General features: G+C 43.1%; 1 protein-coding gene across 2 annotated transcripts in view; it reads left to right on the forward strand.

The window, feature by feature from the left end:
- The first annotated feature begins 2734 nt into the window (after nucleotides 1-2734).
- Nucleotides 2735-25094, forward strand: part of eng (endoglin) — a 44985-nt gene continuing 22625 nt past the window's right edge. For both annotated transcript variants that reach the window (XR_013812618.1, XM_079755763.1), the window contains exons 1-3: nucleotides 2735-2864; nucleotides 4160-4383; nucleotides 20018-20157. Coding sequence is in view for 1 of the 2 variants with exons in the window: in XM_079755763.1 (XP_079611889.1) it covers nucleotides 4326-4383; nucleotides 20018-20157 (198 nt within the window). In the remaining variant the exon portion in view is untranslated. The remainder of the gene's footprint in view (nucleotides 2865-4159; nucleotides 4384-20017; nucleotides 20158-25094) is intronic.

The following is a 25094-nucleotide window of genomic DNA, read 5'->3' on the forward strand; positions in this document are numbered from 1 at the left end:
GGGACAGAGAGAGAGACGACAAGGGAGACATTGAGAGAGGTGAGGAAGAGAGAGAGGAAGCGAGAGAGACTTTAAGAGAGAGGAGGAAGAGAGAGAGAGAGAGAGCAAGAAAGAGAACAAGAGACAGAGAGACTGAAAGAGAGAGGGAGGGGAGAAAGAGCGGGACAGCAAGAGATGGAGCAAAGGAGAGAGAGAGAGAGAGAGAGAGAGAGAGAGAGAACAAGAGACGGAGAGAGAACAAGAGACGGAGAGAGAAAGACAGCAAGAGAGCAAAAGAGAGAGATGGGGAGGAAGAGAGTCAGACAGAGAGGAATAGAGAGGAAGGGGTGAGAGAGGAAGAGAGTGAGACAGGAGAGACAGAGAGGGAGAGGAAGAGACAGAGAGACGGTGAGAGAGGAATTGTGATGATGTTTATGATACCTTGTTAGTTCAAAGAGGAAGAACAGAAGGAACAACATCATTCAACCAGGTCTGCACATCAAATAAAATAAGTTGTTATTGTTGGCAAGGCCGCTCCGGCACTGTGTGACGAATGAAAAAACACAACGTTAGCGATTCTGTATCCTTTCCGAACCAATCATTATTTTTCCTTTTATCTCAGATTGGGCGACGGTCAAGTTCAGCACAACCGTGCTTTTGCAAGCCAATTATGCTACACAAATCATACATACTAACACACAGTTGGCCTCAGGAAACACACCCCCCTGTGATGAAATGTTATTTCATCTTCAAGACTTCCAGGGTGCATATTGCCTCTATGACAACATTAAGTGATTCACTGCATCTTATTCTATTCAATCATCACCCCATCAGTGTTTTTCTTTCCAGAGTAGTGTGCTATACGACTACTGTCGTATAGGAGCTACTGCTAAGGTACTAGATGGAGAGATACAGGCCAGAGGTCAGCATGTTGCTCTTCACCTTCCTACAGAGACCCTGTTCATGTTACACTCCTTTGAGGCATGCAATTCTTTGCTTGCGTCTGAAAAGAGCTCTGCCTCAACAAAGACCAACCGATGCCTCAAAGCACCAACACTGGGCAGGTGTGCCAGTATGGTGGTTGTTGGCAAATGTTGAATTAGGTTTTTTGTTTGAGGAGTATGCAGAATCAACTGGTCGTTGGTCGTCTGCTTCGGCTAACCTATTGGAGTCGGGTGTCTGTTTGTGAGGGCAGGGAACGAGCATCTTAAGCCCATTAGTTCAAGTATTTATTATTAATGAGAAAATCTTTGATATCTAATATAGTGGGAGATGGCATTCTCACCTAGAAATGATTATTAGCACAGACCTTTTAGAGATATCTACCGTGAATCTACTGTCTACTGTCGATTTTATAAACCAAAATTCTTCTATCGAGATTCATAAACTTGCATCAAATGCGCCAAGAAAGGATTCAATAGTACGAAAACATGGTGGCCAATATCCTCCGGATGATGTCGCTCCTTATTTGCAGTTCTAGATAATATGAAGAAGGGGGAGAAAAAGGTAGAAAAACACATTTCAAATGGGTCTGCACATCAATAAAAGTCTTGTTATTGTAGGAATGCTGTGCAAGCACTGTACGCTAGATGAAAAAGTGTATGAAATCAATTGAGGGGTTCTGGCTTTATGAATTTCATCTTTTAGCTCCCCTAAGCACACACCATATAATCAAGTATCCACCTATAGACACACAAACACACACACACACACACACAAACGCACAGGCAGGAACAAAGAATACACACGGACGGACGGACAGCCAGACAGACGGGCAGGCAAGCACACACACACAAACACCCTGAATAACATCCATAAGTGTGTCTGTGGATCTTGAGCCAACATCATTTTTGTATATAATGGGCGTAAGACACAAAGACAAAGATATTCTGAATAACATTATATGGACCATATAGGGCAATGTCAAAGTAAACACCTATTGAACAAAACAAAACAATTAGCTTATTGCAATTGCTCCTTAGAATCCTATGGACATAAATACTAATAGTGAATCATAAACTGTATCCTCATTTGTTGGCCATGAATTCACCTCAGCTTCCAAAGTGTCATCCTTACACATCATTTACTGTGGAAAATACCTTATTTCTTACTTTAATGAAACAATGCAGAAGTAGGCCTACTTGCCTCTACATCACGTGAAGAGTTGCTTGTTCAGAAAAATAAATGTGGTTGGTCCAGGCTTCCAGTTGGACTTTACAAACTGCAACCTCAGTATATCTATTTTACTTCCATTGTATATCTTATCGTCCCCCATCAAGAGCAGCTTCATGAAATTCAAGTTTTTTTAAATTGGACAACAGTTGTGATCCGAAACCTACCTCGTGTCAATGTTTCCCTTAAATAATATCTTGACCGCATTTATAACCACCGATTGAGCCCTCTATGGCCACTTATCGTTATTTGTGTTCCGCATATATCTATACTGTATTGCTTGGGTAAAAACTGGGAGGTGGGTAGTTGCTCCATCTTTTTATGTACTCGGGGATGCCCATGCATGTTTCTCGCAGGGTTTCAACAGTTAAGCAAAAGGAAAGTAAAACTAGACTATGAATCCTCCAAATAAATTTCGCAATTTATAGGGGGCACCCTTTATGTGTAAAAAGCTGAACGATAAACGATTCGTACATCTAAAACTTTTGTAATTAACTTTTCTTTCGCTCAGGTAGTACACCACCGGTTGGAGCGAAATTTGTGCAGCCGCGCCACACAATAAAAGCCCCCTGAAGAGGGAGTGGTGGAGAAGTGGACCTCCGCCCGCCCAGACACACGGCACGTCAAGTTAGAAAAGTTTACATGACGGAATGCAGCATCGACCGCAACACCCGTGGAATACTTACTTAATTCAACTGTAATTCGTTTGAAAAGTAAGTGTCACCTCATTTACAACTCATTCAATGTGTGTGGACATAGTGAGTGTTATTTTATTTACTTCCATTGAGTTCAAAAGAGATGTAGCTGTTTCGTTTCCTTGAAAAGTCCAAAAAGTCATTTTCCAATCTTTTACTCACTCTTAGTGATAGGTTAAACCCTAGAATAATAGCGAACAAGTCCAGGTATTTGATGTGGGGTTTAAACATCCCTGGAGAAAATTGTTAAGACTGCTGCTCATTCACTGCCTATACCGTTATGTTGGTTGGAGGTTTAAAAAAAACCATTTAATTATTTTAGTAATCCTAACATTGATGCCCATGTGCAATAAAATGGCACATTTCGTGAGCATGTTGGCTAATGTGCGTCCATCCAAACTCAAGGTCCAACATCACCGATAAGTTATAAATAGACATTTTCACAATAAGAGCTTTTATTTTGAGAAATAACGGTGCCTTTGGGTTTTCCTATGGGACGCCATGCCATAGACAGTTTACGCAATCATTTCCTTCTGTTATATATGATTCATATAACACGACTAGCCCCCACCCCCTCCTCTTATCAGATCCCGGCATTGCCGTATTATTTAAAGAAAGAGACGCCGCAGAACTTCCTGGCGGAGTCATGTCCCAAGCAGCAGGCTGACCACCGGCTCACCCTTGGCCCTCAGCTACAATGTGTAAAAGGAAGTGGAGGACCCAATGTCTTCGGGGTTAATTAGCAGATAAGCAATTATCTATGACTACTGCTGCTTTAGTTTAGTGGAATTTGTGAGTAAGGTTGACCTACTGGAAACCTGTCATTTTTTTTGTATGAAGTTATTGGACTTTTGTATGGTTATCACCCGACGTCAGCAGCAGCATACATATTCTTTGGAATCTTAAATCATTGTGAGGTTTTTTTTGAAGATAAGAAGTAGACCGCTTTCATGTTTAAAAATACAACTTTAATGCTACTAAAGAAACCACAGATAATTGAGGTCCCAGAGAGGGAGAAAGAGACTGGGGGTGAACCAGGCTAACATGATATAGCATAATATGTTTAAATGATTTAAAGTCATCTGTTTTGTTCGATTTAATATAAGATTGAACAGAAATAACATACAAGCAATCCACATTTTAAACAGAATACATGCTTTTCACTTATCTTTTGGCAAGTCAAAAAAATAAGTGAGCCTACATCCTAAAATACAGGGCAGACAACTCCTACAACTTTTCCCCAGGTAGCCAGTCATTCATAATTCTCAACTCACATTCCCTCCTCCTCCTCCTTCCCTTTCCTTCCTTTGCAGCTGACCTCTTGACCCTGGAAGAACTGAAGAGATCTCCTGGTCCTCCTTTCCATCAGTCACTGTCGCCCCTCTGTCCGTGGTGAGGACTTATATCTCTGCGTTTGGTCCAAAGACGATCCAGAAGACTATCCTGTTACCTGGAGCTCAACCCAACCTTTGAGAAGATATGGAGCGTAATACTGTGCTGCTTAGCCTGCTTTTATGGGTCGCTGTTTCATGCTCGGGTAAGCTTATCATATATTGTTTTTTATCAGTTTATTGTTATTATGTAACCCCATGCTTTTTCGCCTGATTCTTCAGGGTTTTTAAAGTGGTCATACTTTTGATTAATATAGTCAATATTAAAACAACATATGGACGATTCACCTTCCCAGGTTCCAACATGTATTGAAATATTGTTGAACAATCCCCTTATTTGAAACAATTTATAATTTTTCTTTTTTTTACTTCCACGCTTTCAACCCACTTTACACTTGATGGTTCCTCAAATTTAAGAGGTGGAAACGTGTTATTTATGATCCCGTGGTCGGGCGAATGGCAACTCGTTACCTTTAATCACAGTAAACCCATTTGTATGTTTCACAGTTGGTGTGTTTAATTGGTCTCCCCGGACCCCCAAAAGACAACGGAAACACATGGGTGGTCTATATTTAGTGTGCAGCATTACATTCAGATCACCCACTGATGAGCTCGTGCTCACTTCACTATATGTAGCCCTCTGACCCCGTAGCAGATCTTATTTCTGGTTTGACAGTGTGAAGAAAGTCTTTTGATAATCGACAATAGAAAAAAGCCTAAACACGCACCCATAAACGTTTGAAAATAGATCAAAACGTGAAGATAGCAAAAAGGAAATAATATTGGAAGAACTCCAGGCCCACACACTCTTTACAACTACTAGTACCGAAGAAAGTACACATTTGTGTTGCTGTTTTATTAGGTTTTGCTTCCCATACAAGGGCGTAGGAACCGGGGGGGACGGAGGGGACGTGTCCCCTCCAATATCGGAGACAGGCGCATTTGTCCCACCAAAAAAATTATACCGGATCTGTCAGGTTTCCGATATGTGTCCCCCCCAATGTTAAACTCATTCCTACGCCCCTGTTCCCATATCAACATTTTCCCCTCGTATCTTAACAGTCCCTGTTACCCTCCCAACGAGGCCTGTTTGCCATCATCTACTGACAGAAGTGATGATCCAACATTTATCCCCCTGGTTCCTGAGTGTCTGCTCTTGCGGGGGTCAGCGATTGTGTCGGCCGATTGTGACAAGATGGCAGTATGCCGGGAGGTCATGGGAAACCTCCTCCCTGTTTATTATGGTTAATGCTGCAGCCTTTGACCCCTGATCTTCTCACCAATGATAAGGGTTTTGCTCAGCTACACCTTTTTGAATTATTTGATAGAAAAATAGCAATATCTGCAGTATATGCCTGGTTTAAAATAATGACATTTTTAAAATTATGTTGTTACAAGTATGGAACAACAAAAATATCTGCAACGTTTTAAAAAAGGCTTATTTAAGACTTTATTGTATTCAGAGTTTGGCTGTTGTACATTTGTCTGTATACACCTTTTAAACCTTTAAAGGTTTAAAAGGTTTGACATATAACTACATATTATAATTGTCTAACAAACATATCCTTAAAAGTCCATAAAGCTTCCCCAAAAACTTGGCCTTACTTCGAACTGCCGATTTTCATTGGCAAAAAAGAAAATCATACCTCTAGGAGGCAAACATCACAAACTCCAAAAAAATACATTTGTTAGCGAATGTGACGTGAACCAACGCCCCCCGAGGGGCTTGTGGGGTATTGCGGGTGATCTGTGTACGAAGTGTTATCAGCATGTCACTACCTGCTGCCTCCGAGGCCCCTACCTGGATGTTCTGATTAGCCGGGTGTTAAAACAAGACTCCTTTTGTCACTACAGTGAGATTGGGAATGCATGTTTGTAAATCGCTAGCAAGATAGGCTTGCCTGTTCAAATGTACCATGATCTTTTCATTGGCGGTTTCTACATCTTTTTGTGCGAGAGTTGTGTTTTATTAACGCTGTCTACTCTACTCTGGTCTCCTCTGTTTTATTCTTGTATGATCTGTATCCAGACTTTTAATATGTTAGGGTCTGTCCTGACTCCTGTGTTTTTTGATATCATATCAATTTAGTGTAATTTGATTCCTCAATAAACACGTCCATTTAATCCAGGGATTCAAACGGATGCCGTTTGAGCATTCTGAGCTTATACTAAAACGGACTATAACTGGGCCCTCGGGAAGGGGATTCTTGGCTCCGCTGATGACATGTAGTTTACGCTCTAATGGTGTTACAATATCTTTACGCGGCTTAACAGTTGCTAGCCAAATCGACCAACCACCGCGGTTGTTGGGGATGTTGTAAACAACACAGAGACGTTGGAAGAATCAAACATTACCAAGTGTGTACGGGGGTGGTTATCAGACAACGGAAACAGCACTTCTAAGTAGGAGAAGCTGTGAAGAAGCTGCTGGTATGACCAAAAAACCGAAGAACTACATCTATGTGTGTCACAGATTGAGAACTTTCTTTGCTTGTGACCAACAGATGAAAAAACAAAATCCTGTTGAGACGTTTTAACACATCTCTTCAAAAAAGAGGATGATTTGTTTATGCACTATTACAGCAAATCCTGTCATCTGAAGCTCAAGCCAAACATCCTCGCAGTCTGGGACTTTTGTCGTTGTAAACAATGAAACATTCATAAATGTTGAATTATTTAAAACCTGCAATTTCTGTAATGTCTGAACTGTCTCAGTTATCACAGTATTTCAACACAACTGACACAAGTCTGAAGATCAGAGAATAAGTGAGGCTGTATACAATATTCAAACCGTTACGCTATCAATTCATTTCCAGCTAATGTTTCCGTTGCTGTGGCATTACCGTGGAAAGCAGACACGAGCAGTGTGAGGGGAAGTGGAGACAAATAAAGCATGCTTTTCAAGGTCTGTGCCCTCGCTGTACTCTGAAAGAATCATGCCGTCGCTATGATCATTTCAAAGAAGGAAAGCGGTTTCCAGGCAATTTACTCTTCATTCAATGGAAACCGACTGCGAAACAGCGGCTGTGTCCACGACCCGCAATCACCATTCCCTTTGCATGTGAGGGCTAACAGTGGCAATATGAAGACGAGTCCTGAATCACAAATACAGTCCTAAAAGGCTTTATAACGGGGGTCCAGCCATCCTTCTGGGGACGGTTAGCTTACTTTGGTCCCCCTTCTCCACATGATCCAGGATCAATCACATCTTCAGCCAAGACTCTGAACTGCTCCATTATTATTTTCTTTCCAGTTTTAAAGGCTTCCGGTAAATCTTTGAAACCTTTTTTATTCTTTATTTTTTATCATCAAATAACTACCAAAAAAAACAGCTTTATCCCCCTTCCCAGCCTCACTGCTCAGCTCAACTCTGTGTCTCTAAACAGTCTATTAGCTGTGTAGTTCCAGTCTCTACAGGGCCGCGGCAGCGCGGTTCTATGCTAATCCCACCACATTAATGTTTTCCAGTGGAGCGTCGGGGACGTGTTGTAGTGACGGGGTTGACAGTGAGTCTCCGAGGCGACATTTCGTTTTGTTTGTCCACAAGGCCATGGCCCAGTTCTTACAGATGGAGCAGGGGGGGGGGGAGAGGGGAGGGGGAGGAGGATGGGGGGGGAGAGAAGGACAAGCTTCCCCGTGGCTGGCAGCCATTCTCAGGGTGGAGTCTGGCACGGCGATGGCGAGCGTCGGGGGGGCCCCCCAACGCACTTCCTTCTATCCAAGAGTCCCTCGCCATGGGCAGTAGGAAAAGTACAAAAGCGATTAGCGGGAACAGCAGGAGAGGGAGGGAGGGAGGGAGGAGGGGGCGAGAGAGAGAGAGAGAGAGAAAGAGAAAGAGAGAGAGAGAGAGAGAGAGAGAGAGAGAGAGAGAGAGAGAGAGAGAGAGAGAGAGAGAGAGAGAGAGAGAGAGAGAGAGAGAGACTATGTACAGTGGAGCCACCACTACCCCGGTATTCTCAGGAAGCCGTGACAGATATTGATGGTGGGGAATACTGGTTGTGCCGGTGATGGAAGGGGTGAGCGGGTTTGGTGATTATGTAATGCTTCATCTGTACACCAGCCACACACCAGTGGACATGCAACGGCGGGGGCGGCGATCAGACCCACGGACGCACAGCGGGGCTAAGAGATGTACAGTGTAGTCTTACAAATGCGAAGACCCTGTTTCGAGGGAAAGCCAATCGGAGACAACACGAGAAAAAAGGGAAATAATGACCCAGGAGAGAGAAACTAGAAGAGATTCGACCCGTACAAAGAGAAGGAGCTAGGGGGAAGTGAGAAAGGCCAGATGAGGGGGAGACGACAGCAGGATTCATCTTGGCTCTTAAAGAGGAACACGAACTCCAAGTACGAAAGCGAAAGTCGATTTTTGTTTCACAACTTGTTCTCTCGGTGGTGAAGCACGACCAGAAATCGGACTGGGTGGCAAGCGTCCTCCTCACCCCCCATCCCCGTCCCCACAGCCCCCCAGACTGATGTCTATCTCAGGGTTCAGTGTGTGTGTTTTTCCCCCTTCTAAATAACAATCCAATTTCTGGCCGGCCTTCCTGTGTTTGAAGTAGTGTTGAGGGGGCTCGGGGGGGAGGGCTCACTTTGATTTGATATGATCATTTCTGTCACACATTTCCCAACGTATGCTTTTGTAAACAGTAGCTTAAATTGTTTGCTACTTGAGCTCTGCGCACGCACGCAGGCGGGCACACAAACACACACACGCCCGCAGGCACACACACAAACACACACACGCATGCAGGCAGACTCACACACACACACACACACACACACTTACACACCGCATATGTGTCTACATGTCTTTAGACATTTCAGACGCAAGCATTTGGATGGAACTAACGAGTAACTTTAACGGAAGCTTATTAAATGCAGTTTATTTTGGCATCAGGCATTATTGTAGTGGCAGGCCTATTGTACATCAAATCAAATATACTACACGCCAATCCATTACAACGCCTCTTTGGACGCCACATAATTCATCCGCTAAGGTAACTCAATACTTCATCCCAGACTCCCAGGCCCTAAGAAGGGTCTGTCCTGGGCAGGCCTCTCTCAGGCCAGCGCTCTCCCCTCTCCAGCAGGGCCTGTGATGTGCTGACGCTTCGCCCCCAGCCAGTCAACGGCCCATTAGCACAGGGGCTTGAGATAACTGCCTCGTCAGCATGGCGGCGACACAGCGCCCGTGTGCTCGGCCCGCCGACCCGCCGTCTGTCCGCCATCAGGAAATGACATCGTTCCGCTCTTATCTCTGGGGTTGGGAGGGTGTGTGGGGGGGGGGGGGGCAGGGGGTGGTTGTCTGCCCTGATTGGTCAAGTTGGGCCCAGGATTCTGCTGCTGGTAGCGCTCACAATGCTACTTAAACAACTGTATAGAGACAAACTAGAGAAAGTCAAATATTTAGTTATATTTGAATTAAAATACTGATATTTATGTTGCACTGTGTGTGTTTGTAGAAAGTCATCGTTGCCATAGTCAACTTTGTGCTGAATGTAAACTAACACAATATGATTGATGTGACAAACCCAGACCAATGCCAATTTGATCTATTCTCCACTGAAACAAAAGCGCCTATTATTTTTATCTCAAATCGAAGGGGAATATCTTAATTCGATCAAATGCCACATTTAAACATCTTCAATGTCTTGTGTTTATCTAATTTGAGTCGCTTAACCTGCCAACTCCAATCCTGAATCGAGGTGTTTAAAGTCACAAGTCACATATCAAGTAACCATAGTGTCACTAAATATCAATATGTCACTATTTCGAGGGACACAAATTACTTAAAGACTCCCTACTATATCATTTATGATACAAAATCTCATACAGCCGGCGGTTACTACAGCGACACAATATAGATGTAGACAATTCAAATGAAGCCAGGGATTTAAAATGTAATCTGGGAATAATATAGTACATCCTACAGCCAGAGTTACAGTGGAAGGCAAACATCTCTGACAACTGTCGCTTTGAGATGGTGACGAGCTCCCGACGCTCACCGCACTGCTTTTATTTCCAATCCTTCAAAACTTTATCCTTTTCTTAACCCAAAAAGGAGGCCCAAAAAACTGGAAGAGAGAGAACGCCCTCATTGCTATGCGACTCCCGTCACGAAGAGCATTCATATGTTTCAGGCAAAAAAAAAGAGAAAAATGAGCTAATCTCGATGGGTTCCATGACTAGCATGCTACGCGAAGCAACATCAATCTTATTGGAATCTGATTGGAAGCAAACGCTGCGCCATAAATCTTGGACGCCTCAATCGGCCCGATTGCATGTAGTAAGCGTGACGCTGCTGTTTAATTCTCCCTCACAAAAAAAAGGCAGAGGAGCTAATTAACACTCGGATGATTAATCGCGTCAACAAAGAGCTGTACTTCCTGTGAATGCTTTGGCAATGAATTTACACGCCGCAAAGATGAATAAAACACTCAGGAGATATGAAAGTTGAACTATAAACGAGGGACATGCTGTGTCAGTTTAAACACTCATTTATGATGCCTGCTGTACTGAATATGCTAGATCAATTTGGGAATATGGGGATCTCATCCTCCCAAGAGGGAGTGCATTTCCATTCCTTTTTGGTAATCAAACTTGTCACGTGGTTTGATGGCTTCCCATATAGTTGATCTGCATACATAAATACGTAGGGGCCTACTGATATACAAGTGTGTGCCTGTGTGTGTGTGTGTGCGTGTGTGTGTGAGTGCGTGTGTGCGCCATAGACCCTGCCCTGCTCCATTAAATGTGTTGTTCCATCAACATGGGAGTGTGTGGAGACAGCTGACAAACGGCTCCCAGAGGTGTAAACAGAGTGCGGTGGGAAGACAAGCTGTCTCAGGATCAGGCTTCACAGCCCCGACGCCGCCATGACACACACAAACCTCAACAGACAGACGGACAGACAGACAGAGAGACACAGCCAGCCAGGCAGACACAGAGAGAGACACACTCACTTCCTGACATGTTTGTTCAGACACAGTCACACACACACTAGGCATGGGCGGTACCACGGTGTTACAGTATAACAAAGTATTTAGAAATACAGAAGGTACCATTCAATACGGTCATAAATACAGACGCTCTTTCTATTAATATTAAAAAAGTGTACGTGTATTTTGGCCACACTTTTAAGCAGGATATATAATTGAATAGTCCAAAGTTAAGTCTTTGCAATTGCATTATTAAAATAGGTTCGTTCAAAGTTCCCCCACGTTCGACAAGTTTTACAATAATGACGATAATGACCCCCTTCGGGAAAGTCCTGACATCCAGACTGAAAGGGGCATGTGTAGCAGCATCGCTCAAACCCGGGTATGTCTTACATCTCAAAATATACCCAAAAGATATAACATTAAGATGGCACTTTGTGTATCGAAATAGCTCTAATCATGAAAAATATTCCGGTCGAACAATTCGTGGCCAGTGGAGCTCTGGTTTGGGTGAAACACACTTTTACTCTATTTTTGTATGGTTGTATTTATTTGGAAAATAATGGAAAAATAGATATAGCCAAACCCTAACACACGCACATGCAGACAAACCATGCTACTGACACGCACACACACACACACACACACACACACACACACACACACACACACACCCACACACACACACACACACACACACACACACAAACACATAAGCATACGAGATGACACACAGGGGGTGGGGCTAGCGTGAAGCGCTACATTGCGCCACATAGCGCTGCATAGCGTGCACTCTGCTACGTAGCGTGCGCTCTGCTACGTAGCGTGCGCTCTGCTACGTAGCGTGCGCTCTGCTACGTAGCGTGCGCGGTGCAGAGGCCAGTGGCCAGGGGACACTGCGGGCCCCTGCAGACCACTGATAAGAGTCTGTTTACCTTCCTGTGGATGCTCAGGCCTCGGTCTATGGCCGCGGAAACGCTGGGACAATAGGTGTGTGTGTGTGTGTGTGTGTGTGTGTGGTATATGCGTGCGATATGGTGTGTGCGTGAGTGTGGTTGTGTGTGTGTGCTTCTCTCCGTTTGTGTCTCTTTCTGTGTATCCAGAAGAGGTTATAAGTTTGAAGGCCCTATTACTCACGTTCTCTCTCTCTCTCTCTCTCTCTCTCTCTCTCTCTCTCTCTCTCTCTCTCTCTCTCTCTCTCTCTCTGCCTCTTCCTGACTCTGTGCCCCCCCGACCCTGGACACAAACTGTTTACCCTGCCCCGAGGCACAGAGGGAGACAGTCTGTCATAACTTTGCTTCAGGGGTCCTCCCCTCTCCTTCCTTTCTCCCTTCTCCCCCCCATTTAGTAACATTTAGTTCCCTGGGCTGGTCGGGAAACATGAATAGTGTTAGCTTTCCTGTGCTACACTTAGATATTCCAGATATCATATCGGGAAATCTGAATTTTATCTTGCCGATTGAGATTAATGGGGAGTTGTAGCACTTTAAAATCCTAGCTCAACTTAAATATACCCTAACCAAGGCGAATAAAAAACGTAGTTTTTGACACGTCTCACATGAGATACGCTGTGTCACATGAGATACGATTAGTTACTAAACAATGACCTAAAAAACAACGCTAGAACTAACAGTCCGATGTTCTTCATTCCAAAATGGAGGCCGTTATTCGATGTAGCCCTAAACATGTGGGGAAACATGTTATGGCTAGTTGCATTTCTTGGTTTTCTTCGTTTTTCAGTGTATTTAAGTGGAGTGAAACTTCCACCATTTTAGTTTCAATTTCATTTAAAGTTTCATTGAGTCTCAAGGGTTTTTTTTCAATTACTATGAAAGTTGACTGTTTAAGTCTCTTGCGATCATAGCGACGACGTCAAGTCAAATGTATTTCTCCTGCCCTTAGTAACACAGCCCCCACAGTTACAGCCTCAAAGAGGTTCCATGTTACACGATACCCCCTAACCCTTAGGTAAAATGTCCTGACCCAGGGTACGAAACCTGGAGACGGAAGAGGTCTCCCTCCTTCCAGGGTCTGTTACGAGTGCAATAGGCAGAACAATAAATGGCAGCATAAAACAAAGCAGAAACGAATCCAGGGACGACTACGGTTTCTATGGACGCTGTGCGCTCAACCAAAGAAACTCAGAACACGGCTCATTTTTGCTTTGAAAAAACATTTGTAGAGATTTCTATCTCTTCAGGGATAAAGCTGTTTGTCATTGTTCCGTGAGGTCATTATTTTGTATCAATAAAGTCACACAAATGTATCAGGCTATACATTATTTTCTGTTTAAATCCTCATTACATTTGTAACAAGTGTGAAATAACTCCTCCCTTGGTTGTGATGAACGTTGGAGCGGCCTTCGGCCCCTCGATTCTATGTTGCCGATTGAGATTAATGAAGAGTTGCAGTACTTTAAAATACTAGCTCAACTTAAATATAGCCTAACCAAGGCGAATAAAAACTACGTTTTTGACACGTCTCACATGAGATAAGCTGTTCCAGTTTCAAACACAAAGTCTTTCCGTATTGAAAAATAATTCCTTGATTAATTACTAAACAATGACCGAAAAAACAATGCTAGAACTAAAATTCCGATGTTCTTCATTCCAAAATGGAGGCCGTTATTCGATGTATCGAGCCCTACACGTTCACAATGCTGGAAAAATGTTATGGCTTTTTTTTTTCTGTGCGCTTAATGGTGACAAATGTAGGTTTTAAATTTAGGACAGACTCATGGGAAACAGTTTCTGCTTCACACCTAATCTTAAAAAGAAAAGGAGAAGTTAGAGAGATTACAGGAATTCATGAAGTTGCATTTCTTGGTCATCTTTATTTTTCAGTGTATGTGGAGTGAAACTTCCACCATTTTAGTTACAATTTCACTAAAAGTTTAATTAAGTCTCAATGACATTTTACTATTACTATGAAAGTTGACTGTTTAAGTCTCTTGCGATCATAGCGACGACGTCAAGTCAAATGTATTTCTCCTGCCCTTAGTAACACAGCCCCCACAGTTACAGCCTCAAAGAGGTTCCATGTTACACGATACCCCCTAACCCTTAGGTAAAATGTCCTGACCCAGGGTACGAAACCTGGAGACGGAAGAGGTCTCCCTCCTTCCAGGGTCTGTTACGAGTGCAATAGGCAGAACAATAAATGGCAGCATAAAACAAAGCAGAAACGAATCCAGGGACGACTACGGTTTCTATGGACGCTGTGCGCTCAACCAAAGAAACTCAGAACACGGCTCATTTTTACTTTGAAAAAATATTTGTTGAGATTTCTATCTCTTCAGGGATAAAGCTGTTTGTCATTGTTCCGTGAGGTCATTATTTTGTATCAATAAAGTCACACAAATGTATCAGGCTATACATTATTTTCTGTTTAAATCCTCATTACATTTGTAACAAGTGTGAAAAAACTCCTCCCTTGGTTGTAATGAACGTTGGAGCGGCCTTCGGCCCCTCGATTTTATGTTGCCGATTGAGATTAATGAAGAGTTGCAGTACTTTAAAATACTAGCTCAACTTAAATATAGCCTAACCAAGGCGAATAAAAACTACGTTTTTGACACGTCTCACATGAGATAAGCTGTTCCAGTTTCAAACACAAAGTCTTTCCGTGATGAAAAATAATTCCTTGATTAATTACTAAACAATGACCGAAAAAACAATGCTAGAACTAAAATTCCGATGTTCTTCATTCCAAAATGGAGGCCGTTATTCGATGTATCGAGCCCTACACGTTCACAATGCTGGAAAAATGTTATGGCTTTTTTTTTTCTGTGCGCTTAATGGTGACAAATGTAGGTTTTAAATTTAGGACAGACTCATGGGAAAAAGTTTCTGCTTCACACCTAATCTTAAAAAGAAAAGGAGAAGTTAGAGAGATTACAGGAATTCATGAAGTTGCATTTCTTGGTCATCTTTATTTTTCAGTGTATGTGGAGTGAAACTTCCACCATTTTAGTTACAATTTCACTAAAAGTTTCATTAAGTCTCAATGACATTTTTACTATTACTATGAAAGTTGACTGTTTAAGTCTCTTGCGATCATAGCGACGACGTCAAGTCAAATGTATTTCTCCTGCCCTTAGTAACACAGCCCCCACAGTTACAGCCTCAAAGAGGTTCCATGTTACACGATACCCCCTAACCCTTAGGTAAAATGTCCTGACCCAGGGTATGAAACCTGGAGACGGAAGAGGTCTCCCTCCTTCCAGGGTCTGTTACGAGTGCAATAGGCAGAACAATAAATGGCAGCATAAAACAAAGCAGAAGCAAATCCAGGGACGACTACGGTTTCTATGGACGCTGTGCGCTCAACCAAAGAAACTCAGAACACGGCTCATTTTTGCTTTGAAAAAACATTTGTAGAGATTTCTATTTCTTTAGGGATAAAGCTGTTTGTCATTGTTCCGTGAGGTCATTATTTTGTATCAATAAAGTCACACAAATGTATCAGGCTATACATTATTTTCTGTTTAAATCCTCATTACATTTGTAACAAGTGTGAAAAAACTCCTCCCTTGGTTGTAATGAACGTTGGAGCGGCCTTCGGCCCCTCGATTTTATGTTGCCGATTGAGATTAATGAAGAGTTGTAGTACTTTAAAATACTAGCTCAACTTAAATATAGCCTAAACAAGGCCAATAAAAACTACGTTTTTGACACGTCTCACATGAGATACGCTGTGCCAGTTTCAAACACAAAGTCCTTCCGTGATGAAAAATAATTCCTTGATTAATTACTAAACAATGACCGAAAAAACAATGCTAGAACTAAAATTCCGATGTTCTTCATTCCAAAATGGAGGCCGTTATTCGATGTATCGAGCCCTACACGTTCACAATGCTGGAAAAATGTTATGGCTTTTTTTTTTCTGTGCCCTTAATGGTGACAAATGTAGGTTTTAAATTTAGGACAGACTCGTAGGAAACAGTTTCTGCTTCACACCTAATCTTAAAAAGAAAAGGAGAAGTTAGAGAGATTACAGGAATTCATGAAGTTGCATTTCTTGGTTATCTTTATTTTTCAGTGTATGTGGAGTGAAACTTCCACCATTTTAGTTACAATTTCACTAAAAGTTTAATTAAGTCTCAATGACATTTTTACTATTACTATTAAAGTTAACTGTTTAAGTCTCTTGCCATCATAGCGAAGACGACGACGGTCAAGTCAAATGTATTTCTCCTGCCCTTAGTAACACAGCCCCCACAGTTACAGCCTCAAAGAGGTTCCATGTTACACGATACCCCCTAACCCTTAGGTAAAATGTCCTGACCCAGGGTACGAAACCTGGAGACGGAACACAGAAGAGGTCTCCCTCCTTCCAGGGTCTGTTACGAGTGCAATAGGCAGAACAATAAATGGCAGCATAAAACAAAGCAGAAACAAAGATTAAGTTGGATGACTTTAGAAAATTGCATGGTAGTAATAATATTGTTTTACATGTTTTACATGTACTGGATACACACACGCAACACGCAAAGTCTATGAACATCCTTACTGTAGCAACAGTGATATATCTTTCTTTCTTATGACAAATTTACTTGTTGTAAGTCGCTTTGGATAAAAGTGTTTTGTAAATGCCCTTAATGTAAATATAAATGTTAGTCCCAGGAGAAGAAATCTGGGGAGAAAGGGGGACATAGATCCATCAAGATGTCAGGGATTCAAACCAGCAGGCGTGACCACAACAGTACAGTAGTGATCTAAACTGATATTTACTCTCCTTATATGGTGTTTGTCATACTTGTACACACATGTTTGTACACTCTAATACTCCGTCTTCACATCCCCCACTCCCCCCCCATGTCCCCCACCAATCCACTAATGAATGGGACCTTAATGGTAAACACCCCCTAAACATCGCCTCTCCTCCTGTCTCGGGGGATGGGAAATGAAGGGGACAGATGGAAATAGATAAGGAGGGGAAGGGGGGGGGGGGGGGTGGTAGAGTGAAGGGCCGGAGCGTCTATACCTCATTTACCGCCAGACCGCTTAGTGAGCCCGCTGGCATTTCCGAGGTCAAGGGGGCAACGGGAATTGAGGTTTGTGTTCTATGGAGAATGATGATGGGGGATAGCAGCGGGCAAATATGCATGCAAATGAATGATAGGCATGCCCTAACTCAGAGACACACAAACACACACACATACGCACAAGTGGGACGCAAGCACAGACATGCATGCAGGCGCACACACATGCATAGTCTTGGGTGTAGCCCATCTATGATTAAAGTGTGCGTAGATGCACACATACAAACACACACAAAGATGCACCAGGTTACACACACAGTTACACACCCCCATCCACACATGGTTGCATGTACATACACACAGCACACACATGGATGCACACACAGACAGACACATCCACATCCACAGAAACACACACACACACACACACACACACACACACACACACACACACACACACACACACACACACACACACAGAAGCACTTACACGCACACACACGCACACGCACGCACGTACAAACACACACAGAAACACACAAACAGAAACACAGGCTCACACATATACACAAATAAACATACACGGACACACACAAAGAAACACAAACACACACACACAGAAGCACTTCCACACAGACACACACACAAACACACAGAGACACACACAGAAGCACATATGCACACAGAAACACACCCACACACACAGAAGCACTTCCACACAAACACACGAGCGCACACGCCAGCGTTAACCATTAAGTGTGATTTACACAAGGTCCTCTGGGCCACGGCGGTCGCGGGCGGTTGACTGCGTCACAGGGGATTGAGAGGAGCCACTATCTTTATGAATGTGGCTCCACCGCCACAGGCACAGCAGCCGTGGCGTGGAAGAGGCTGGGGCAGAATAACAGGAAGAACGTCCTGACCAGTGAGTAAGGATGGATGGGGGGTGGTGGTGGTGGAGTATGTCCCTCCATCATAATCCCCATTCCCGTCAATTTAAATGATGGTCTGAAAAGAAAAAACATTTAGAAAAAGATGAAAAAATTGTCATTGAGGATTTAATAATGGATTTCAACATTTCAATAAATTAGAAATAATCTGCAATTTTACAAATTTATTTTTCATCCCATTCGTAGACTTTTGATAACTCCCTTCTGGCCTCTGCTCCCCAATCTCCTTCATCCATTGGCGTTCACCAGGGTCACCTGCCCGCATTAGCCACCCCTTTAAATACGGCTCATCCTGTTGACCTCGCAAGCTTCATCATTTCCTGTCCGCCGTCTTGTCGTCCCTGTTTTTTCGTTTTTCCACACCTTGACACTCTCAGGGAATGAACCCGAGATGTCTCGTAAATTTCCGTTTCATCCAGGGACGAATACGGTTTCTATGGATGCTGTTCGCTCAACCAAAGAAACTCCGTACTCACCTGCTTTTTGTTTGAAAAAAAAAAAGGTAGTGATTGCTATCTTTCTCGGATATGGCTGTTGTAAATAATGCTGTTCAGTAAATTTATAATTTTGTATCAATTAAGTCACAAAATTTAAGCTATACATTATTCTCGGTTTAAATCAAGTCAAAAAATCCTCATTACATTTGTTAACAGCTTGAATAATTCCTCCCTTTGTTGTGGTGAACGTTGAAGCGGCCTTCGGCTTAAGATGTGTTTCTGCGATTTCCGACGAGACGTTGACTCATTCCTGACGCTAATTGTAGCGTGAGTAAAATCTCCCAGCACTAGGAGACAGATAGTCTGCATTTTTTCAGAGCTTTAAAGGCCTGATCCCCAGCAGCCAATCAGGGATCGGAGAAATGCCTCGGCTGTGATGTCTGCTTCCTGGTGACACCACAATGCCCAGATAAAAGCCCCAATCAGATCTTTTCATCTTTCACTAGATAAGGCGGGACATAGGTCGTCCAGGGTGGCTTCTGATTGGGTAGGAAGTGGTTACTGACCCCGTGCTTCCTGAGGAAGGAGTCAGTTCATTGGAGGAGAATATCACAGTGCATACAAATGGTCAACGTTTTCTTTGGCAACAGTTCATGCTTTCTAAATGTAGAACGCACTGCTGTTATGAAGGAGGACACACACACACACGCACAGACACACACACACACACACACACACACACACACACACACACACACACACACACACACATAGACACACACACACACATAGACACACACACACACACATAGAAACACAGCTGCAGTGTCCCGTCTCTACGACGATAAATAATAGGTGCAGAGTAATGTGTTTTGCAAATACACTAGATAGCTAGCTTTATCCAACGGAGTCAACGAATCCCATCCACTAAGACGCCATACACTGAGTCACCAACGGGAATAAAATGGGACTAATAATAACTTTAAAGCTCACCGACCCTTGCCCTCTGGGAGGAGGATATGGATGTATGAAAGAGGCAGACATGAATGAGACAGGAAACCGCCACACCTTCGGAGGTCCTTATTGTGCACTCAGACGTTGATTGATTGGGTCTATCAAAGTGTTAAGGTCCTGGTACTTCGAAAGTACTTTCTTATATATTAGGAAAGCAAATCGCTATTCAGTGATCTAGTTTTTTCCTAACAGTTATGTCTTTCCTTGGAGCTGATTCAAAGCATTTCAGACCTTAAAACCGGCTTCCCCGAAAGACACAAAAGCATTGTGTAACATTCAACGCCTTTCTGTTTTTTCTCATTCGTTGCAAACTTTTATTTCCACAGTAGTTCCCTGTTCTTGGATTCATATTCACATCTCCACCATCATGGCAGAAAAAACACAGCCTACCGTACACGTTGCCTGTCTGAACCGCTCCCCTAATGTGCTGCTGCTGTGTGCTGTGTCCTGTCCAGGGGCCGCTCGGAGCTGTGTGCCTCTACCCAAGGCCAACCCCTGGGTGCAGGTAGAGGAGATGCCCAAAGGCTGCTGGACCAGCTTCCTGGCCCCCGGCAACGAGGAGGTGCACATCCTCAACATCCAGCCCTGCCCGAGCGTACGTATGGACGCATGCGGGGGGAGGAGTCAAACCCCTAACCCCTCACACTCACAGTGGTTTAATGCCACGCTCTTTTTTTTTTGATCACTGTTATTCCTGTTATGTGTGAGGCAGGCCTGAACGCAGTCATTACGATAAATGTGTGCTACACATATTGTGCTGCGTTATTCTAAGGAAATATATGTTTTGGCTACCGGGTCCGCAATGACTAATTCCCCACCATTAGATAGGAAAAACATCCTGGGATAATTCTCCAGTGTATGAAATCCATTTTAATATAATAGTCCAAACACGGCTGTAATCTTCTCCCCCCCCCCCCCCGCCCACTCCTCTTGTGAAACTCGCGTCAGGGGGTGTGAGTGATTCCAGATGACAGAGCTAGGGTGTTAGTGAGCAGTTCTGTGCAAACAACAGGGACTCCCCAGTGTAACGCTTGACCATTAACACGTGTCAGATGTTCAACCCTGAGTGGACGCAGGGTCATGGCGGGGTCGCGCTTCTTTCCCTGAGCTCCCCGATGTGTGAAGTGCAATGTTTACTGAGAATGTCCGACGGTATAACGTATAGAAACTACTAACGATCTGATTCTGACACTCAACGATGCATGATGTGTGTGTTCTCATGACATTTGATGATAACTTTAATAATAAATAATAATGAACAGGTTATTCTTTCAATGAAGGCCACATATGTTTATGTTCATATACTGTTGTCCTTTGGCATGGTATAATTATGTACTTGAAACTCTTGAGCAATGCAAAGATGAGATTGCGATCACACACTGTTGTTTGGGTTATTTCTGCGATAGCCTCTGACAACCGTGAAGTCCTGTCAACGCGTGAACAGTTTCTGTGTGCTATATTTAATCTATATATATATCGCTCTATATCTGCTCCAGCGATAGCAGAAGATATACCGTTGGCTAATGAGTGCATCACTTTCCGTTTGAAGCTAATTTCTTGACACACACTATGTCGCACGGAGTCTGCAAAGTTTGTCTCGCAACAGGGTGACAGAAAACGGTCTTTGACTTGACTCAAAACACAAAAGCAGACACTATTCTGACAAGTATATGAAAGTGCATTGTGTTTCTTTAGACGGTTACTTAAAACAGGTGGCCCCCCAAAGAAGCTTCCATGTACAGACCTAACCCCCACACGTAGTTTGGCTCAAACACTGCACATCTCAGATCAGTCCACGTCTCTCTAAACATACACTTGTGGTGTCTTGGTGGCTCCATCCGCTTACGAGCTAAACGCGAAGGCAACAGGCCTTGAGGTCACCACAGGTTCGATTCCTTTCACTTCCTCGCTTCACATCCTGTCTATCAAGGCGTTAAAAAGCAGATCAAGCAAATGTATGCAAAAAACATGTAAACATATAGGGAGTTCTCAGACTAGGGGAATGTATGGCTGCAACTCTGTCCGCTATCGCTTCAGGAATTGTGTGTGCGAAACAATAGACTGTAGACAATACAATATACTATGCTATACCATAGGCTTGGGCCTAGTCGGATATTTACTTCAAACTTATTGCCGGCTGTGTTGGATTCTATTGTGTTGAAACAAAGCATATGCCTACAGGCGAATCAGGACATGTTGTGTGTTTTCTTTGACGGAGTGAAAAGATTGTGCGTACTCTTTTGGTTGATTGTCGAATAGAAGAGACAAATGATGATGAAATTATGAATTGTTTTTGATTTCGGGGGAAGTAGAGTTGCTTGTGTCCTTGCTCAAAAAATTATGAATAGAGCTAGAATAATTGAGCAGCCCTTCACACAGCCAAGAACCTCAACCTCAATCTGTTGTCCTTAATAGTCTTTAAAATCCCTACTCTTCTCTATTCCCCTAATAATTCAGCTTTTCTTCCTGTCCTGTGTCTTCATTTCTTTAATTCTGACTTGAATTACTCTCCAAAGTTTACAAAGGCTGCCTAGCAACTGGCAGAACTATAATGGGTTTGAATAATTTAATTCTCATCAGTGACTTCTGCTGAACGCTATGACTTGAGCTCTTCCAAGAAAATCATTGACCTGCAGTGTGGGTGAGGACTCTAGTGCGTCATCCTTCCCCTCGTCATATAAACTTCTCTTTTCTATGATGTGTCACACATGACCAGGGTATCAATTGCATATTAATTGAAATTCAGATTTTGGTCAGTCTTAAATAAATCTCTTTGTAAGCCTGTTACATTGAATGATATTTTTTGTCCTAATCATGTGGACCTGCCCATGACACACGTCCTTCGGTTCGTGAGGAGGTTACGACTCATTACTACCAGGGAAAGGGGGATTCTGTGAACCTTCTCCGACCCTATTGTCAAAGGGATGATGAACATTGACACATCCCATCCTCCCATTCCGCTGGCTGGGGCCTCCGAAGAAATCGGATTCCTGGCATTAACTGGCATTTATTCCCGGCATTAACTGGAATCTAGCTCCACCCTCTTTTACTGTCACTATTTTACTGTTTTGACAAGAATCTTGATGACCACTTATTTCTTCTACCAGTGATCTGGGAATCAGCAGTCCTACTTTGCTACTGCTGAACTTCCAGGAAGAACGGCAAAGAACGGCAGAGAGCCTAGTAAACAGTTTTAATCTGTACAGTTAGTGGCGGAGTTACGCTTGTTTCAGAGTTCAAGTGAGCTAACAAGGTGTTGATCCAAAAAACCTTTTTGCGGTTAACCAGTTCCTGCCGAGGTTGTGTTTCCAATTACGCGCTCAGCGATCCCCGCCTCCAGCGACGTGATTGGTCAAAACAATACGGAGCGAAAGAAAGCGAAACACCCTTCGAGCTCAAACCCATTTCAGCCGGTCTGACTGTCAGACTTTACTTTAGATATTAATCAAAAGTCTGTTTTGTGGGACGGCCCAACCAGTAATGTTCCACAGTGGTTGCTTTGGCAGAGACCCACTGGTATGGAGTAAAAAACAGCCATGATATCTGCTGGTGTAGGACTGACCTGTGAAACCCTGTGTCTCCTAGCAGCTTTACAACATCGCCTGGTGTCTCTCTGTCGCAGCTTCGGGATTTTCGATTTTCGCTCACCTTTTTCTGTTCTGTCCTTTCACACACACATTCGGTGGACTTTATTGGGTTGTCCAGCATCAGGCTCGCGTTCAATGCTGTTGGGTGGGTTACTTTGAGTGGCTCAGAATACATTTATATTGTCAGAGGCTTTGGGTGTTGTTTTCATTTGTTTCAGAGTTTGGCAAGAGGGTAAAACTTGCTAGCGTTTTGCTGTAGACGACTTATTTACATCACAGTATTAACAAAACATAAATATTTTATAATTTACTGTCTGGTATTTTTTGTTGTCAAGTCTACGATGTACCATCATTTTTCTAGATCACAGCAAAACAAAAAGAGACTACAACTTTTAATCTGTAGTCTTATTGCCGCAAAAGCCTCCATTTTTCACTGGCCCACATTGTCTGGTCAGAGAACATTAGTCATGTCTTTATCACTGCTCGTTCGCCACCTTGTCTGTTGCTTCCATCTCATTTGGTCCTCTCCATCTTTTTCTCTTTCTATCCCACCATCTCTGTCTTCGTCTGTGTCTGTGTCTCTCTCTCTCTCTCTCTCTCTCTCTCTCTCTCTCTCTCTCTCTCTCTCTCTCTCTCTCTCTCTCTCTCTCTCTCTCTCTCTCTCTCTCTCTCTCTCTTTATTCCTATCTTTCAGCCGGTGTTGTGGAGGCAGACAAGAGGCCTGTAAGATGTGGGCGATTTGGAAGCAGGGGGCTTAATGTGTTGGGTGGTGATTCCCAGCGAGACGGTGCGATACAGCAGCCGAGGTCTGTCTGCCTAAATCCCTCCGCTCCGCACAAAACTAATGAAGGCACGACAAGAAACACCAGCAGGGAATCGTCTTTTCAAAGTCCCCTCTCCGATAAGAAAGCGACTGTAGTATATAGCGCGATTCTCTGATGCTGCGGTGGTGTACACGAGAACAGTCTTGTGTTTCACTCTGATTCTGATATTTTGCAATTTAGATTACCCCATTTTTTCCATCCAACCGACATATTTGAAATATACAATTCCACATTACAGAGTCCAATGCGATGGCATGGTTACATTTGAAAGTCCGCTATTTCAACATATTTTTTTAGTTCCTCTTTTATTTAAAGTTTTCATTTATTTCAGGGTAACGTGGAATAAAAAAAAACTTTTCTGATCACCATCATAACATCAGTCGTTCAGATAGCATGACTATGACATACAAATTTACTTTTGCTCTTAAATGATAGTCTATAGGATGCTAAATGGTATTTTATCACAACACTTATACCATTAAATATGATAAAAAAGAGTAGGAAAAAAAAATCGAACCGATTGAAACTCAATGCATAGTCCATGTTAATAATGCAAATACTAATTTAGTATTAATGTAAGTAGTATCAATAATACTTCGAAATCATTGCATTCGTGCATGATAATAACATTAATACCTACTCATTGCTTTTGTATAGCCTTTTCATGGCACACAAACAGCTGTATCCAGACTGTGTGTGTAGGGGGATGTCCCACCTCACCAGACACCAGGAACACACAGGAACACGCACCTTCCAGAGTGCTATAAGTGGGAGAAAAACTCAAACAATGACAGCTTTCTTCTGCAAAATCAGCTTTCTTTGGGAGCCAGATTAAGGAAAATGATTACCAGTTGTTTTTTTGTGTTGAACCGGGGAAGTGTGCAAGAGAATACGCGTGGGGTATTGCTGAATATTCACTAAAAGCCGTTTGGTTTTGTGAAACATGGCGTCCTAATTAAATGGAAATTCCAGCCATCTACCATATCCTGCTGTCTTCGGGGACAGCCAGTGGATGTTTTTCCTCGTGTAAAAAAACCTGAAGGAGCGAAGGGGTCATAACATTTAGTATCACAACGTACTTATCTGTTCCTGAGGCGGAACTAAGAAATGTCAGCCTTTGG

This window comes from Pollachius pollachius (assembly GCF_949987615.1).
Source record: "Pollachius pollachius genome assembly, chromosome: 18".
Taxonomy (NCBI): Eukaryota; Metazoa; Chordata; class Actinopteri; order Gadiformes; family Gadidae; genus Pollachius; species Pollachius pollachius.